At 44.1% G+C, this 19,094-nt stretch overlaps 1 protein-coding gene across 2 annotated transcripts in view; it reads right to left on the bottom strand.

The window, feature by feature from the left end:
* The window catches only part of RAB3C (RAB3C, member RAS oncogene family), a 144,484-nt gene extending 125,810 nt beyond the window's left edge, over positions 1-18,674 (bottom strand). The window contains exons 1-2 of one of the 2 annotated variants that reach the window (XM_083153376.1): positions 18,426-18,674; positions 2,374-2,601 (exon numbers count right to left, since the gene is read on the bottom strand). In XM_083153376.1, coding sequence (XP_083009502.1) covers positions 2,374-2,601; positions 18,426-18,443 — 246 coding nt within the window. In that variant the 5' untranslated portion in view covers positions 18,444-18,674. Of the gene's footprint in view, positions 1-2,373; positions 2,602-17,922; positions 18,355-18,425 lie in introns of those variants that run through there. The other variant, XM_083153367.1, reaches the window with a different exon arrangement.
* Positions 18,675-19,094: the final 420 nt, after the last annotated feature.

The following is a 19,094-nucleotide window of genomic DNA, read 5'->3' on the forward strand; positions in this document are numbered from 1 at the left end:
TTAAGGTTAGGTTGTCGGAATGGAGATCAGGGTTGGATTGCGGGAGGCGGGGTTATGGATAGGCTGTGGGAGGGAAGGGTAAATATACTTACCATACACAATGGGGGTCATTCTGGTTCATTCGTTACCCTGCGCGTTCGTAAGGGGGACTGATGTTTTTTTTACTGCGCATGCGCATAATTATTTATGCGCATGTGCAGGGACCCTATGAGAATGGACTCAGCCACTTGCATAGTCACCAAGCTGTTTGTACGGAACGATGCAGGCCGGGGGCGTTGGGCAGCGGGGTGGGTGTCACCCATGGGAGAACCCAGCATTCAAGGGCGTCTCCATGAAAACACTGGGCGTTCCCATGGGTTTGCAGACGGGACGAGGTGTGCCGGGGGCGGGTGGTTGGCATCACATGACGTCAGCCGCCCGCCCTGTCTTTGGCCAGAAGCCTGCACATGTAAGTCAGCCTCCATTGATTTATATTTGCGTGCCCTGGAGAAATCATTCAACGGTCGCCGACCATCTAATTATTTTACTGGCTGTTAGCACATGCAAGGGGATGTGTCTTCATGACACATCCCCTGGTTGCGAAGGAAACTCATGGCCAAGTCAACCAGAATCAGGGCGAATATGCGACCATATTTCTTTCCTGTTTTGTTTTACATACTGTACTTCTTGCAGCTTTACAACTGCAAACACGCACCACTATAAACTTATTTATTTAGTTATGGGTATATTTCATGTTAGGGCATTGGATTGTTATCACATCACCAACATACTGTACCACCTAAACTGGCTCTCAGTTGGTCATCTGTTGGCTTCACCAGCCTATCCCTCCTCCTAACCTCTTTTGATCCTCCTATCCTGCCTCCATTCCCTTTCGTTCCTACTTATCCTGTTGTTTTTCGTTCGTCCACCCACCTATTTTTAGTATGTTAACTCTTATGAGTAGGGTCCTCCTGCCTCACGTACTCACCCTACCTCATTACCTCACCTGTTCTCCTGTCCTGTTCTTCCCTTCCTCTACTTCATCTTCAGTCTCCTCGACAATTTCCACACCTACTTCTGAACTGATGCTGATTTTATTTCTACAAGCTATACCCCTATTTATACTGTATTTTTCAACACACCCTGAACGTTACCTTGTCATTTGTTTTTTTGTTTGCTATGTACAGCGCTGCGGACACTTTGCGGCGCCTTATAAATAAACGTACTACTACTACTTCACCATGTGGGTTCCACAAAGGCTTAAATGTCCCAATGGTGCATTACAAATCATGTTGGGAAAAAGTGACCAGGAAGCTGACTGACGATGGCTATGGGGCGATTCTCCTGGCTGTGCACCTTGAAAGCCCAATCCTGGTGCCACCAGGTCCATCATGATGTCATCACCTTGGCCTTCTGCCCTGGATGGCAGCACCACTGTCAGACTCCTTGTACCAGCCCTAAACTAGAATGGATGGGATAAGCACTGGAATCTAGGACACTTGGTCGCAGCCCAGTACAATTTTTTATTCTATCATAATAGATGATTTAAAACTAAACTTTACCTTTTCTGTTGAGTTTTTCTTTAAAGAAGATCTTTAAACACTAATTTATTTATTTATTTACAGTTACTTATATAGCGCACATATTACGCAGCGCTTTACAGAGTATAGTTCAACATTCACATCAGTCCTAGCCCCAGTGGAACTTACAATCTATATTCCCTACCACATATACACACGCACACAGACATTCTAGGGTTAATTTTTGTTGGAAGCCAATTGACCTACTAGTATATTTTTGGATTGTGGGAGGAAACCGAAGTACCCGGAGTAAACCCACGCAAACACGGGGAGAATATACAAACTCCGCACAGTTAGGGCCATGGTGGGTATCGGACCCATGAGTAATTGACCCCAGTAATGCTGACCATTACACCATCCGTGATGCCCCTAATTATAAAATTGTGAATCTAATAGAAATGTCCTTAGATGCTTTAGTTACATATCATGAATACAGGCATGGCGACTAACCATGCCATTTACAATTCACACACTGAAACAGCTGAACGCTTTTCTAGCTCTTTGTTGTTTCACAAAATAGATCAGTTTAAGCGTTCTGAATGGTAATTGTGATCGCCGTCATCCCATCCCTTTATGAGACCGGCACTACCTGATGAAATATAAGAAACACAAGCATGCATTATTTATTGAGTTTTCAAAGGCACCGTTAAATCTAATCTCAAAGATGATTTATGTGTTAGTGCTTTGTTTAATAGTGAACATTTATGTTTATTTGTTCTCTTTTTTATTAGGTTTTTTTTTATTTTATTTTTTTTATTCACAGCCTCAAGATAAAATGACAAAAGTTTTATGAGAAACAAACCATATAACTCACCCAGATTTGCAGCTTAATCCTTTTTTCATTCTTGAAGACAGTCTTAACCTTGAAATCAATCCCAACTGTGCTCACAAACGCAGACGTGAATGAGTCATCGGCATAGCGGAACAAGAAGGAGGTTTTGCCGACACTGCTGTTTCCGATGATAAGTAGTTTGAACATATAATCAAAGTTCTGATCAGATGTGTCTTTCTGTCCATATCTGGAATCCTGTACAGATGCCATCTGAAATGGATGGAAGTCATACAGATTACTTGGGGTGCTCTCAATGAACGTTCAACCATGGGATCAAATAAACAACACAACTTTGCAATCTCTTGTGGCGCATGCAGGGGGGGGGGGGGGGTTCTGAGTACCCAGAAACCCCTCTGACAAACTTTAACCCACTGCCGCGGCCCGGGATTAAGCCTCGCCCCCGGGAATTAGTCCTCTGGACTCCCCTTGCTTCCAAATGCAGCATTTTAATTTGCAAAATATACAAAGTTGCAACTTCCAACAAGTATTGTTACTATAAAGTTCATCTTCAATATCAGGACTTGATTGATTTAAAAAGGCTCTACAACCTTATCAGCAGGACTTGGGGGCAGATTTATTAAGCTCGGTGAAGTGATAAAGTGTCCGGTTTTTATCACCGGCCAATCAGCTCCTAACTGTGAAGTTACAGGATTGGTTTGAAAAATGACAGGTAGGAGCTGATTGGCCGGTGATAAAAACCAGACACTTTATCACTTCACCAAGCTTAATAAATGTACTCCTTGGTTTCTAATATGACTTTCTATATTTTTTTGAGAATATATAATTTTCCATGCCTCAATAGAATTAGATAATTATGAAGGTTTTGTTTATATGTAACATTTTGTGATTTCATGTAATTTACAGCTTTTTACCAAAATTAATACTATATGTGTATTCATGAATTTATAATAATTGTTTTCATGAAGGATATGTTTATCAGTCTTTTATAGCTGATACAGCAGCGCTTCCTTAATTGACAGAAATTAATTTTCTGTAATACTGTATATTTTTGTGCATCTAATAGGAGGTTTACAATTCCCTTGAATTGGCAGCCTCAGCTGTGCCAGATTATTAGTAATTTTACCATCTCATCACCACCATCAGTCACCAGCGCCTGCACCACCACCATCATTCACCAGCGCCATTGGCACTCAAATGGTTAATCTATCCCAGGGGTTCTCAAACTATTTGCTCTGGGACCCCATCAGACAATAAATATTATTACAGGACCCCAGCAAGTTACCACAGAATGGCCGCCACATGTGTGGTCAGTGAAGTGAAGTGGCCGCTATTGTGACAGGGAGGCAGTGGGCAATGAGGGGATGGAACAGGGGGAAAGGGAGATAGAAGAGGGAAGCAGTGGGTGTTTACTTAATGAGTTATCCCATGTCCCCCCCTCAACAAACACAGTCTGATGGCCAGCAACATGGAGTCGTGACCCCATGCTGAGGTGGTCAGGACCCACTTTGGGGTCAGGACCCACAGTTTGAGAACCGCTGATCTATCCGATATATAGACTAGCTCAGTAGATAGATAAATAGATACATAGATAGATAGATATTGGGGTGCCGGATGACTGGCTGATGGTCGGGATCCCAACCAACAGGGGCTATTCTCTCATGGGGGTCCACGAGTCCCATAGAGGCAGAGTAGAACCTGTGGTATACCGGCGCCGGGATTCAGAATACAGATCGTCGAGATCACGACTGTCGGCCAATCATACCGCTCCCAGATATTATTTATATAATTTGTGTATCTAGTTAAACTTGTTTAGCCCCTTGGTATTTGCTGGGGCAGGACAAACCTACCATGGCAGGTTTGCCCTGCCCCAGCAATACTCACCACTCAAGGGTAGCAGCCAGTCCTGCCTCCATCCACATGTCGCTCTCCCCTTGTTCCTGACCTCCGGAGCTCCCCGCCGCCATTCGCACTATGGCCCTTATTCTGATCTGTGCGGAAATTCCCGCATTCTTACGGAGCGGTCCGCACGCCACGGTGTTTTGCCGCGTGCGGCCATCGTCCGTAGAAACGCCCACGTGTCCTCCGCATTCGGACGGACTCACTCTTTAAGAACAGGGCGTGTTTACGGACGACATACAAAGCATGCGTGTGCGGGAGAAACACTCAGATTCGGCACGGTATTACAGAGTATTACAGAGTATGCTCGGGAATACCGCATCCGAACGGGAGCCAAGCGGTGCTACCGCACGTAAGCGGAGTCTTTACGCCAAACAACCCACTATGAAGTATCTTCTGCAATACATCACATGACCCACTTATTCAATTACCTATCCTCAGAAAAAACAGCTTATTCGGAATTGGAATCAAAATCTTTACCCAAAATGTGTGGTTTCATGAGTACATGTCAAATACACATGTGTATTGCTAGTATTAATATTCTGTCATGTCCATTGTTAGCAGTTTGAAAGTGTCTGACAAGTACAGCATATGTGGGTGTTTAGTACGGGTTCCTTGAAGCAGCAATGGTTTCAATTAAAGCACTGACAAGCGTCCTATTAGTGAGTAATGAGTAAAGGAGTAGATTCTATTGGGTTCAGGTGTTAATGGTTGTAGTCATTAGGCGTACGTTCGCCTACCGCATGAACGAGTGGTGTCCGCAAAGCAATAGTACACTTGTGGACACCGCACATTTCTGCCCTTTTTGATCGCGTGCATTCGGAGTGGTTTCCGAATGTACGCCCCCCAACATAAGTGTACTCCCCCGTGTCCGCCCATGTTTCCGCCCCGTTTTGCCCACTTTGAAACTACGCCCATGTGTCATTCCGCATGACGCCCATAATACGCCCCTATTTCCCGACTGATAGCGGTGAACAGTTTTGGACGGGATTTGGCCGAACTGGTACCGAGTCAAGGCGTGGCACATGCGCGTAGCGTTCTCCACGCATGCGCAGACGCCATAAAGACGCGATCCGTAAGTACGCGGTAAAGTCCGCGTCAATCAGAATAAGGGCCTGTATCGTGACCAGGTGGCAGGCCATGCTCAGGGAGGTTTGGGGCGGCTCGGGGGCCTGAACTACCGAGCTCTCCCGCGGCTCGGGCGCCCAAACTCCCGATATGTCCCGTGGTTCGCGGACACTCGGGCAGTTCTCAAATCCCCAAGTCTAGATAGTGGAGTAGGAGTAAGATGTTTTGGGATCCACATTGTAGCTTACATTGTAAAGCTACAGTACTACAACCCCCCCCCCAGGGTAAATACTGGCTGCATTATTTTTAAACTGCAATTTAGATTTCAGTTTCAACACACCCCACCCAAATCTAACTCTCTCTGCACATGTTACATCTGCCCCACCTGCAGCGTACATGGTTTTGCCCATTTTGAGAACAAATTTGTACTGCGATCAGATCTGAATAAGGGCCATTATACGTATGATTACATTTGTGGTTTTATTTGAATTTCCTGCTTTGATCAGACTGTAAACATATGTTTAACATGATTTTACTACTAATAAAAATTAACAATGCGTGTAAATTATTACTCAAATTCTTCGTTTGCTGCTTTTTTCTCTTTATGAGCTGATGGTGATTGATTTACGCAATGTATTTTTCTTTTTCTTTAACATGAAAGAGTCTAACCACGGCTCTTGCTGTTATTTTCACATCGCACAGTTTCTCAATATAACTTGTTAAAGACAATTTTACAATTTAATGTGAACAGCATTAAAATTTCCGTGCGCTTCTGAATAATTAATAACGCAAATGGTATTATGATGTATTTTTTCACTGAATAATTTTTATTAGGCATTTGCTATGATCCTTTTTATATTATCTGCATTTATAATATGTTTTTGCAGCTCTATAAATATTAAGTGCAGATCGCCACGATCTGAACTGTCTATGTGCTAAACCTTCAGATAAACACCTGTACAAACATTTTGGGAAAACTAGTACTCATTATATACTACAGAGTATCCCTTATCCGAAATGCTCGGGACCATGCGCATTTCAGATACTGTAAGGGATTTTTCCAATTTTTGAAATATATTTTTTTAACATACTTACCTGGTCTCCCGGCATCCATGGCAGCCTTTAGTAGCTTCTTCAGTGGTCCCAAGGGAGCATTGCACGAGTTTGCAGGCGCGCCGGTGACATCACCGGCACGCCCGCGCAATGCACTCCTAGGACCACTGAAGACGCTGAAGAAGATCCTGAAGGGCGATGTGGACATCGGGGGACTTGGTAAGTATAATAAAAAAATCCGAAATATAAAAAAAAAAACACAGTATTGGAATACTTTGGATAAGAGATCTCCGGATACGGGAGACTCGACCTGTAGCTGCTTAACCGTCAGTATATCAAACATATTGGCTAAAACTGGCATTTCGGAAAGTGAATTAAGGGCCTGATCCGCTTGCATGTGGCCACATGGGAGAAAAATCGTTCAATGGTCACTAGCCATCAAATGATTTTTCCAACCTTCGGTAGGAAGAGTAAGTCTATACTTGCTTTTCATATGGCTGCTTCTCGCCAAATTGGGGGCGGGCGTTGGCGTCATGTGACATCCGCTGCCCACCCCAAGCAGACATGCACACGCCTCAACTGCAAGCAGCTTCAGTAACTTTACCCTTCGCCCAGGCACAGCCTGAGTGACAGGCAGGAGGGCGTATTGGGGTGTTTCATGGGCGTGCCCACAAAAGTGGTGGACATGCCCCAAAAAAACACTGGGCAGGACCCAGTGAATGCAGGAGTTCCCCTGCCTGCTCGGGGCGGGTACATTACGCCGGCGCCCATAAGTGCAGCCGCTGAGTGACTCCTGGGTCACAGAAGGAGAAATCATTCGATGGGATGCGTTCGCAGCCCTGCACCTGCGGTCAGCCGCTGGAGGGGGCCCGTGTTCGGTGGAGAGAGACGTAAACCTGCTTGCTAGGCTGCAAAAACATGCAGCCTCGTGAACGGGTCTGAATCAGGCCATTAGTCACATGACAAAGCAAACAGAACGCACATGCAGGCTCTGCAATGCCCACTCTAAGCGTCTATGTACGTGGTAATACTCTACCATCAGTCGCACCATTGACACATGCAGCGGCTCTATGGCACTTTCTCCATCTCATATACTTGTGGCTGTGCGTCTGTGAATGCAGAAATTGTGTTTATACCCCTTTGACAAACAATAAAGATCTATCTTTGGCTGCACTTCTACCCAAGCCAGTCACCGCCCTGCCATCTTTCTGATATCATCTGAATTGATTGCAACAGCGCCTCTGTGTGTACACTCTGTGTATTGAATGCATCGTAGGGGTTTCCTGCAATCTTTCCGCATACACATTTGAAGCATATTGTTCTAAGTGTTTTTAACAGTGTGTATATTAATTAGTACCAGAACAGGTGTCCAGTCTTTTTAATCATGGAGGGTATTTAAACCCTGACTGTAGACCTCACATCACCTTGATAAATCTGAGGACCAGCGAAATGCGTCGGTGCTAAAAGGTGTTGCACTTGGACCTACTATCACCCTTACCAGGAATCTGCAGTATTGTGACCAAACCGGTCACATTGAACCCACAATATAACATCCAATCTGTCTACAGTAATTCAAAGGACCATTATCCGGACAAGCTTACGCCATCTGGGAGGAATGCCACCTCTATAATAACCGGACACCATTCAGGTACCATATACTCCAAAGTGGAGTCATCATTTTTTCCATCCATACAGGGACATTTGGAACGAACACTGCCTCTTTCCACAAGCTTGGGCTAAGGGTGACTATCAATTAAGGACAATGCACACCTCATACAGTTCTTCTTAATGTTACTTATATGCAATTTAACTATTTTATTATATTGTCTAGTATTAGGTCAATTTATAAAATTGTATTATTCTCACGAGAACCACTGCACACTGTTCTTTTAGCGTAGCAACGCCCCCTCCTTCTTTGTTATAGATACTGCACAACTCTGAATACAGGTAAATATACACATTTGCTGTATTTCGGAGCAAACAATGGGGCAGATGTATTAAACCTTAACAAGAGATAAATGCCAGGGTGATAAAGAGAGATAAACGTCCAGCCAATCAGCTCCTTACTGACTTTTTTCAAACACAGCCTGTAACATGGCAGTTAGCAGGTGATTGGCTGGACGTTTATCTCTCCTTATCACCCTTGGATTTATCTCTTGTTAAGGCTTAATACATCTGCCCTAATGTGTCTGCAGCTGTGGCCTCTTTGTGTGCGAGTCTGCGTAAGCTCCTACAGCTGCTCTCAATTTGCCATAACTGTGAATAGAAGCAACCATTAAGCAAGGAACAAATATATTTCATTACATAAATTACAAATATAAATATTGAAGGGTCTATACTATATATTATTAAGAGAAAATCCTAAATCCGGCCAGCGACAGCTAACACCAGCGACAGTATATGATAACCATTGCTTCCCGAATGCCTCTCTATAAAAGGGTAGTGCTCGTTCTACTATTGATTACATCATTTTTTTTCCTTAAATGAAAGTATCAAAAATATTTGGTTCATTTTGTTTCAATTATTTCAATTGTGTAACTCTTTATTCTATATAAAAATTGCTGGGTAAAAACATAGGGCTAACTCGCAGCCTAGCGAACAGGTACTGTGGGCCATATGCACTAAGCTTCAAAAGTGATAAAATGTAGAGTGATAAACAGCCAGCCAATCAGCTCCTACCTGCCATGTCACAGACTGTGTTTGAAAAATGTTAGGCGGGAGCTGATTGGTTGTTTGTTTATCACTCTCCATTTGATCACTTTTGAAGCTTAGTGCATCTGGCCCTGTAACTGCTGCCCACTGCTCCCCCCCCCCCCCCAGCACATCCCCTCACTAGCATGTAACCCCTAATCAGACACTTGCCTGGAGGTAGGGAAAGGTAGGATGAGTTCCTCCACATTGAAGTCAAATACTTTTAATAAGAACTGGCTGCCAACACCTAATTATTCAAAAGGATATTTGCATTTTATTATTGTCATTACAATTTTTTTCATATCATTATTATTATTATTATGTCTTACATTTTTATTTAATTTTATACATTTATTTTAATTTTGTACATTTTATACTTATTCTCTTAAAACTACTTGCTTATCGCAAATCAAGAGATGCTGCACATTTATGTACAAAACAGTGCATATACTGACAGGTGCAACAGCAGCCGGCAGCACCTTACATCCCTGCACAAAGTGGCAGAGTCTCAGAGCAGGGAGAGTGCCTATACAGCCTGGTACCTCCCTACTTTGCAGGCTCTGCTGAGCTGGTAGCACCGGCCCTGGCTGTAGTACATTGTGTGCAGGGAACATGTGTAAGGGTAGTGCAGTATATGTGGGGTGCAAGGGTAGTGCAGTGTGTGCAGGGGTAGTGCAGTGGGTGCAGGGGTAGTGTAGTGTGTGTGGGGAACATTTGCAGGGGTAGTGCAGTGTGGTCGGGGAGCAGTTGGAGGGGTAGTGCAGTGGGTGCAGTGCTAGTGCAGTGGGTGCCAGGGTAGTGTAGTGTGTGTGGGGAACATTTGCAGGGGTAGTGCAGTGTGAGCAGGGAGCAGTTGCAGGGGTAGTGCAGTGAGTGCAGGGGTAGTGTAGTGTGTGCAGGGTACATTTGCAGGGGTACTGCAGTGTGTGCGGGGAGCAGGGGTAGTGTAGTGTGTGTGTATATGGGCAGCAGTGGTAGTGCAGAGAGCAGGTGCAGGGGTAGTGCAGTGGGTGCAGGGGTATAGTAGTTTGCGTGTACAGGCAGCAGGGGTAGTTTAGATAGAGTAGTCTGTTGATTGACAGGAAACCAGTGCTTCTGGGCAAAAACATGGCATTTTCTGGGTGTTTTATTTTTTTTTTTTTAAATTAGGCATTTTTTGGGTGGGTCTCTGATGTCAGTGTTGACCACTTCTAGCCTGTCTCAGTCGCAGATTAGTGGAAGACTCAGACCTACTACTGACATTTGCTCAGATGGAAAGTACCTTTTGATGTTCTGGGATTGGCGAATACAGTATATCTGTGAATTCACAATTTTGAAATTCGTATATTTTTTTTTTGTCTGTGCAGCAACTTGGAAAATACCTTGAACCCAATTGAGTATCAAAAATGTTGCACCTGCGGGAAAACCCACACCAGTGCAAGATTTTTTATAAAATCAAACTTAATTGAATATGCACCCAAGTGCATCTGTATATATGTCTATGTGTGTGTGTGTGTATATTATATACAAGCATACATATATAAAATACTTTTAGCACTGCGTCCTGTCTGTTATTGCATTAGCTATTTAAACCACACCCACATTACACAAGCCACTCCCCCAACATTATTAATATTATGCATTGTATTCTCTGTGAAAAGCTGGGCCACATACTTGTGCCTGGCCCCCAGGCTGAAAGATGCCAGCCAGCCCCTGATCGATATTGATGCAAGAGACCAAAGCTTTAGGTCTGTGCATGTGCCCGAGTCCCAATGGTTACCACTGGGGGACACAGTACAGATTTGGATGCAGATTTGGGTGGTAACGAGGGTGCTGGTCAGACGCTAGTCAGACGCAGGTGTGTCTTGGCCAGTGACAGATAACAGGCAATTGCTGGTAGGTGTCTCTGTATAAATCAGTTGCAGCATTACCATACATTTGTCATGCTGCGTAAAAAAGATACATGGTGAAAATGCTGTAAATAAACACCCATTTTCTGGGTTTTTACCGTATCACAAAAGGCAGCTCTTATCGCAGGAGCTGCCCTTTGCATTAATAATCGCCTATGTTATTAATCAGGTGACCAGTGGGGAGGCTGAAAGCTAGTGCAGCTATCAGCCAATCCCCTGGTGAACAAACATATGTCTGAATAAGGACGGAGATGACCACTGTGACCCTTTGCAGATGCTGTAATATCGCTTGGTGCATCTTTAGATGCAACCTTTGGTCAAACCACCAACTTGAACCTATGAGAGGCGCAGATTTTCCGTTTGAGTCTGGCCTCTATTGTGAGTGCTCTTATTAATTGAAATATACAAAACAGATAAATATATATGCATATAGGGGTAATTTAGATCTGGTTGAATTTAGCTCTGTTAACATACATATTTTAAAGCAGCAGGAGGTGTCCAATATAAGTATACACGCCTGTTGCATGCATGTATAATCCTTTCCTGCGATCGAAGACACACCATTGGACCACTTGCAATATCATTGGTTGATTGAGTGACCAATGAGCAGAGCTTAAAGTGGTCTTGGGGCATGATTCTGGTTCACTTGCAAAAGCACCTACATCCTCCCCTTCCCCTCCCCCCCCCCCCCCCCCGTTAGGCAGAGCCAGGGTCAGTGGTAGGGTGTTTGCAAATTATAATGCTTTTCTGTTGGAATTACTGTGCATGGCCAAGGTGAAGGTGAAACCAGTTCCACCTCACCGTTACAGGGTTCCACACGGTTCCAACCCACTTTAACCCCTGCCCATGAGGTTACCCATACTGGATGCTACAGCTACATGGTTGGGGCCAAAAAATCAGGAGATAGAAACACTGGCCTAGCCACGAACACAAATGACGGCCTTCGCAAACCCATCCTCATCCCATATCAGCTGCAGACTGTCCATCAACTGATGTCTGCAGGTGTTCTAAAATTTGTGATTTAGGGATGTGTACAGTACCGCACATGAGCACAGTACTGAACAGTGATACTTTGTACTTTTATGGTAATAGCACATGGAATCGGGCCCCTGATTCTAATATAAATATATGTAAAACTAAAAAGGTATATTTCTAACAATGGGGGTTATTCTGATTTACTCCGTTCCCCACATAGTGGCACGGGGGACCAAGGTTTTGTTAATGTGCAAGCGCATTTCTGCTAATGTGCATGCGCTGGGTGTGAGCGAGCACAGCAAACTGCAACTCGCGCCCCTGGGAACGCCTAGTGTTCCCATTGAAAATTTTGCAGTGATGCGGCTGCCGGGGGCAGGGAGCTGACATCACCAGATGCCAGCACTGCCTTAGTTTTGCATGTACGCACCAAATCATTTGACAGAATGATTTGGTCCCCCCTCCCAAGGCTGCGAATGGATATTTATGCAAAATTTTGCCCATTTTATAACAAATTTGTCCTGGGATCAGTTCTGGCCGTATATGTCCTTCTTTACACACATGCATAGCGGCTGCGTCTGTTGTCTGCTACATGCTGCATGTATTGAAGATGGACATTTGCACATATTCAGGCTGTTAAGAAAGACACGCAAGTGAATCTTTTGTAGGATAAGTGCAATGTACAGTAGATGGAATTGTAGGCTATTCCCAGGTGACCTTACACAGACATTTAAGAGCTTTCAGGCAGATCTTTTGCACTAAGGATCTGGATGGTGCGAATGCATGATAACAATCCTGGCAAATACTGGCATTGCCACCAGAAGAAATAATTATTGAAAACTCCTTTGCACCAAAGAGGTAGCGGAGTCAGCTGCATTTGGATCCTTAACTTCCACACAGCCCAAAAACCATCACCCCTGTCAAATAACTTCTCTAACCCCCCATCATTCACTCCTTCTTTTTACTGTTCACAAACTTCAAAGGCAAAATTGACATCATATATTGATCATCATATTACCCTCCGCTCTCCAAGCTTCACAACACTGTTAGTCTGCCTGGTGAGAAGAAGGAAGCATTATCAACAGAGGGGTATGTAAATGGCATAGAGGGAAACTTGGTAGGGCAAAAGACATTGAAAAATGGCTACCATAAGGGGGTGGTGTAGGTGGATATAGAGAGGAGAGAAGTGTTTAGAGAGCTAAGGCCCCCATACACTGGGTCCGATTTGTCCTTAGGAAATTCAGCGAATCAGCGTTCGGCCAGTGTTTTCAAATTCAGCAGAGCTTCCCGCACCGCAGCCCGGCGAATTGCGCTATTCACTCAGTTCCCATCCGCCAGACCCGCTGACCAGCGCCGCAGGGAGTCAGAACCCCGCTGACTGCCCCATGCTGCTTCCCAGCTGCAGCTGCCCGCCCCACACCGCTGCCCGCCTAACCAGCTGGCCCTGCAGTCTGCCCTCCACTGTACGCGTTGAAGGTCACAGGACTGGTGGTCGAAGGGCCAGCAGGTCTGACCACCTGCTCGGGTCCGATGCGCAGTCCTAGGGGACATCAAACCGAGCCGATTCGGGACGATTTTACGGCCCGATTGGTCGCAATCGGCCCAAATCGGCTCAGTGTATGGGCACCTGAGCTATGAGAGGACTGGATCATGAAGGCCAAATATGTGGAAGATTTGCATAAGGATGGGGTAGCTGACAGTCAAGTCTTGCTGAGGGCAGGTTCCATCAAGTGGGTCACAGGCGGAATGGAAAGAGACGTGAGGTAGTTAAAGACAAACATTCTAAGAGGTTTGGAAGGAGGGAGATGGGGAGTTTATTTTTATGAGCACATCAGGGTCGAGAGGGTTTTTGAAAACCTATTCAAACTGTCCATCTCAACTGTCACTTTCCCTCCAGGCAACTGTTGGTCTTTCCTCTTTCTCTCGCTACCATTCATTTCTTTGTTTCCTTTTACAGAAAAACAGCTGGTCTACCATTGCAAGGTCAACGGACTCTTCACCCACTCTCTTCCCAGCCCTCTGCAATCATATATCTATCCCCTATAGACACACCACAAAATCTGAGCATGGTCAATTTACTTACAGTTAAATAAAAAGATCACTTGTCCCTTTTTAAAAAAATAATAATTGGGGTCGATTATATTCAGTACGCAGTTACCAGCATCGGGAGAGAGCTCCAAAAGCTATTCAAATCATTGTGCGGTTATGCGGAAGAATGTTGGTTCTCGCAAGTGTTTAGTTGCAATGAACGGGATTCTCCGACCTAAGTGCCCCGTTGTGATGCTGTTTGTGCCATGCTAGAGCACAAAACAGAAACGCTGACATAGTTTTGTCTAATTTAATGACAAGTAGTGGGGGTTTTCAGTATATTCAAAATGGTGGTACAAAAATATGTCACATGGGTGCCTTGAAAGTGGAAACAGGTCAACAAAAGAGAAATGTAACAAACCTTCCAAACTGGCCATGTTGAGAAGTTGTTCATAGTAACCAATCAGCTTTTATCATTTATCCAGTAGATTCTATAAAATGATAGGTGCAATCTAATTGGTCGCTATGAACAACTTTGTCAATTTCAGAGGTTTGATACATCTAAGGACAAGTTGGACCTGTTTGCCCATAGCCCCCCAGGCAGCTCTCCGGGAGGCTCACATGCGATCTGGCACTGGATGTGCCATTTTTTTGCGATTTATTGCATGTTGTTCTCCCGGGGAGCTGCTGCGGTGGCAGGGGGAGGGCAGCGGGGTCTGGCCAGCTGGTTGTGGTGGCAGATGGCGGGCAGCTCATAGAGGCTGGCTGGGGGGTCCATCCGAGTGGCGGCTTGGAGGCTGGAGCTTGTAATGGCATATTGCCAGGCGGCAGGATGCTCAACCAATCAACGGCTGGCCAGTCATTTCATAATATTCAGCAGCATCCCGCTGCCCCGCTATAAGCTCCAGCCACCGCCGCTTGGACGGACCCCGCTGCCCACCTCTACAAACTGCCCGCCCCTCCCGCCACCACCACCAGCTGCCCGCCCCCCGCTACATGGGAAAGAGGTACCAGGTTGGGTGGCCAGCAGGTCAGACCATCTGCTCAGGTCCGATGCACACGGGACCGTGCATCGGACCTGAGGGGACATCAAACTGAGCCGATTTGCTCCGTTTTCATGGCCCGATTCGTTACAATTGCCCGAAATTGGCCCAAATCGGCTTGTTGTATGGGCACCTTTAGTCATGACATGAGAGTAACAATTGTTGGAAACAAACTATTGTCACATTAAACAGTGTTGTTTATCCACAAATAGGAAATTCAATGTTATGTACTGTATTATGGCCCTTATTCGGATCTGATCGCAGTACAAATTTGTTCTCAAAATGGGCAAGACCATGTGCACTGCAGGTGGGGCAAATGTAACATGTGCATAGAGAGTTAAATTTGGGTGGGGTGTGTTGAAACTGAAATCTAAATTGCAGTGTAAGAATAATGCAGCCAGTATTTACCCTGCACAGGAACAAAATAACTCACCCAAATCTAAAACTCTCTCCACATGTTACATCTTCTCCCCCTGCAGTGCACATGGTTTTGCCCATTTTGAGAACAAATTTGTACTGCAATCAGATCTGAATAAGGCCCTATATGACAACGTACCTGTAGAACAACGCGTGGTAGGTATTTCTTTCACGCATGCGTTTAATTTTTCTATCAAAAGGTGACCCCACAATGTCCTACTGAACAATTCCTTATTTTTGTGTGTATTCATCCAGCATGAAGCATGTGGTAAGCTCAGCACAAAGAAGGTTAATGCTAAAGTCTGAAATCAAATATGCTCGGCAGCCCACAGCTGTATCTACCCAGTGATAACAGCACACATCTCCGTGTAATAACACAGCCTCCCATAGGGCTGGATGACTTTGGCAGTGGAGAATACAAGAGCAGCAAAAAGACAGGAGCTGCAGAACACATTACTGTGGGAAAGTGAGTTACCATTAAAGGGAACGACTGATGGGATTTCTATTCAATTATTCTGTTGTAGAACACAATAGCACACATCTGTTGACATGACATTGATGGTTAAGATACCCAAGTTTAGATACAATATATAGAATGAATGGGAGACACATATATTTCTAAAATGGTGGATTACAGAGTTGACTGTCAGTTTCAATTGATGCGATAAAATCAGTGTGTTTAAGATATTTTCCCTATACAATGCATACAGTGCAGCGTCCTGTTACATCAGGTGGCACATGGAGGGGTACTTACTAAATTATATGATGCAGGCATTATATGGGAGGCTACTTGTGAGACACTGGGAGGCCACTTTGTAATGTCAAATAAAAAAAAAAACAGGGCAACAGATGATGCTGAGTTTATTACATTAGTGCAAACATTATTTATCTGCTCCGTGGAAGAATTTGCAATCTATTCCTTATATATTAATATTTGTATTATATTCTGGAAGGACTGCAGGAAAGGCAGATGATGACCTAACTCTTACAGTGCATGTCTGCTCATTGTAATGTTACAGAACGGGGTCGGTATATTATCTGTATGTGTACCTAATATATTCCTGATTTCCAGAAGGTGCACAAAAGACAATTATTATTGCATGTTCATAAAAAGAAAAATGTGACAGATAAGCAGTATTAGGATCAGTCCATCCCCAGTAGCAACCACTTTCATCTGTCTATGCCAACTGTTCCCACTGACATCATGTACAGTTCATTGTTTAGAAATAAAGAGATATCTGAATCAAAGTCAGGTAGAGTCTTCATATACATTAATGTTATAGCTGGTATATCCAAACAGTACTGTATATAGATTTCTGCCTTGGCTGTCCCTATAGTACATCCGGTGGGATTCAAAATCTTAAACAGGCTTCAAAGTGGCAAACATGAACATGTATCTGCTATAACATATATATATATATATATATATACACTTTTGTTTAGTGTTTACATTATAGACTTCCAATGACTACTAAATAAATAAAAGAAACAGATATATAGTATACCCAGTGCTGTACTGTATATATTGTAGTATGTCCAGTGCTGTACTGTATATATCCAGTGCTGTTCAGTATAAATTATGCTACTGTATATCCATTGATGTACTGTATATATTGTAACATATCCAGTGCTGTACTGTATATATTGAGGTATATCCAGTGCTGTACTGTATATATTGTAGTATATCCAGTGCTGTACTGTATATATTATGGTATACCCAGTGCTGTGCATTATATATTATGGTATATCCAGTGATGTACTGTATATATTAAGGTATATCCAGTGCTGTACTGTATATATTATGGTATACCCAGTGCTGTGCATTATATATTATGGTATATCCAGTGATGTACTGTATATATTGTAGTATATCCAGTGCTGTACTGTATATATTGAGGTATATCCGGTGCTGTATTCTATATATTGTGGTATATCCAGTTCTGTATATATTGTAGTATATCCAGTGCTGTACTGTATATATTGTGGTATATACAGTTCTGTACTGTATATATTGTAGTATATACAGTTCTGTACTGTATATTGTAGTATATCCAGGGCTACACTCTATATATTGTGGTGCAGTAGAAGTCAATCAAGCATTACAGACAGTACATCAATTGTAGGAGCAATAAGCAATTGGATCTTTCATTTGCTATAATAGAGCTTTCTGCAGATTGTTGCTCTGTATAACAAATGTGTCCTGGGCACCAATGGTTAAATGCAATATTTGTCATTTCTAATGCATTTTGCAAGCCTTGACCAACATTTACATGATATAATATAATATTGTACAACATACTGTTGCATAGTTTAATACATGATCTATCGATCAAATCTAATCTATCATCTATCTATCTATCTATCTATCTATCTATCTATCTATCTATCTATCTATCTATCTATCTATCTATCTATCCATCCATCCCTGTACTAGAGAGCGAGAGTTGCTTATTAAACCTCCCCCATGCACTAATAACACCCTGTATGCAATAACTGTGCATTGTCTCACTGACCTGAACCGGTGCTTCGTGTCTCATCCTGTCCCGGGCTTGGCTGGCTCTTTGTCTCCCTAGAAGGCTTGACAGCACCGGAGAAATGTGCTGATGCTCTGTTCCACCAGCTCAGCCACACACACCAGGCTCTCAGTGCTCTGCTTCCTGACCGGCTCCCAGATCAGCACCGGAGCTGTCCCCTGCTCTCCAGCACTGACTGCCAACCTCCTCTGGTACTTGTAGTCCTTGCACTGTGCAGATGCATAGAAGCTAGCCTGCTGGAAAACTACATCTCCCACAATGCAGCAGTTGCACTTATTCCATCTGGCAGCCTTTTTCCTCTATAGTGTTACCCTGCTACACAGGGAAAGTGAAAGGCTCCCTTGAGGTGCTATCGATTATATTGCAATGGAAGGCAACTTCTTGTTGGTCATGCACCACTAATAGCAGCCATGATTATAGATGCAATCGGTTGTGCGTGCCTGTTGACATGCATTGCATATTGCTAAGCAAAGATGACCTACCTTTCCGTATAACTCCATGCAATGGTGCTGGGCTCCACTGTAGAATTGGCTGGTGCCTGCCTGGGTTGGATCTTGACTGCTGTGTGTTGTATCCTCAGGCTATAAATGGAAAGGTGGCGTCTGCTTGGTAGCAATGCATCCAGCAGCTGGAGAGACGAGCAGGGTACAATGTGCAGCAAGCAGAGCAGGGCAGGGAGGACAAAGGCAGCAGCAGGGCTGTAATCATCCACAGGAAGTGTCTACTCACAATGCAAACACACTACTCTGTAGTCCATTGCCCCAATGCTTCCTCAGCAGCTGCACTCACTTACCTGTATCATTCATGTGCTGGGATATACTGGCTGTGAGCTACAGTAACTAGGGGGCTTCACATCACAAGTGGTTGGTTGGTACATTTTCATTTTATTACTTTATGAAAACACATACTGTGTGTTCCCTAAGGTGTTTCTCAGGTACTAGTGAATCCCAACATCAATGAGGATGCCGGCAGCAGAACCCTAACTGCCAGGATGCCGAAAGGCAGGTAAGCGGGGATCGCTAGCATAGGCCAGGAAAGGGGGGTGTCAGGTTTAGGGGGTCGGGTACAGGGGTTAGGCCATAGTGGGTAAGGTTATGGTCAGGCTGTGGGGTGTGTGTGTGTGTATATAGAAAATGGTGTGACCCCAGTAA

This window comes from Crinia signifera, chromosome 1 (genome assembly GCF_055691185.1).
Source record: "Crinia signifera chromosome 1, ASM5569118v1, whole genome shotgun sequence".
Lineage (NCBI taxonomy): Eukaryota > Metazoa > Chordata > Amphibia > Anura > Myobatrachidae > Crinia > Crinia signifera.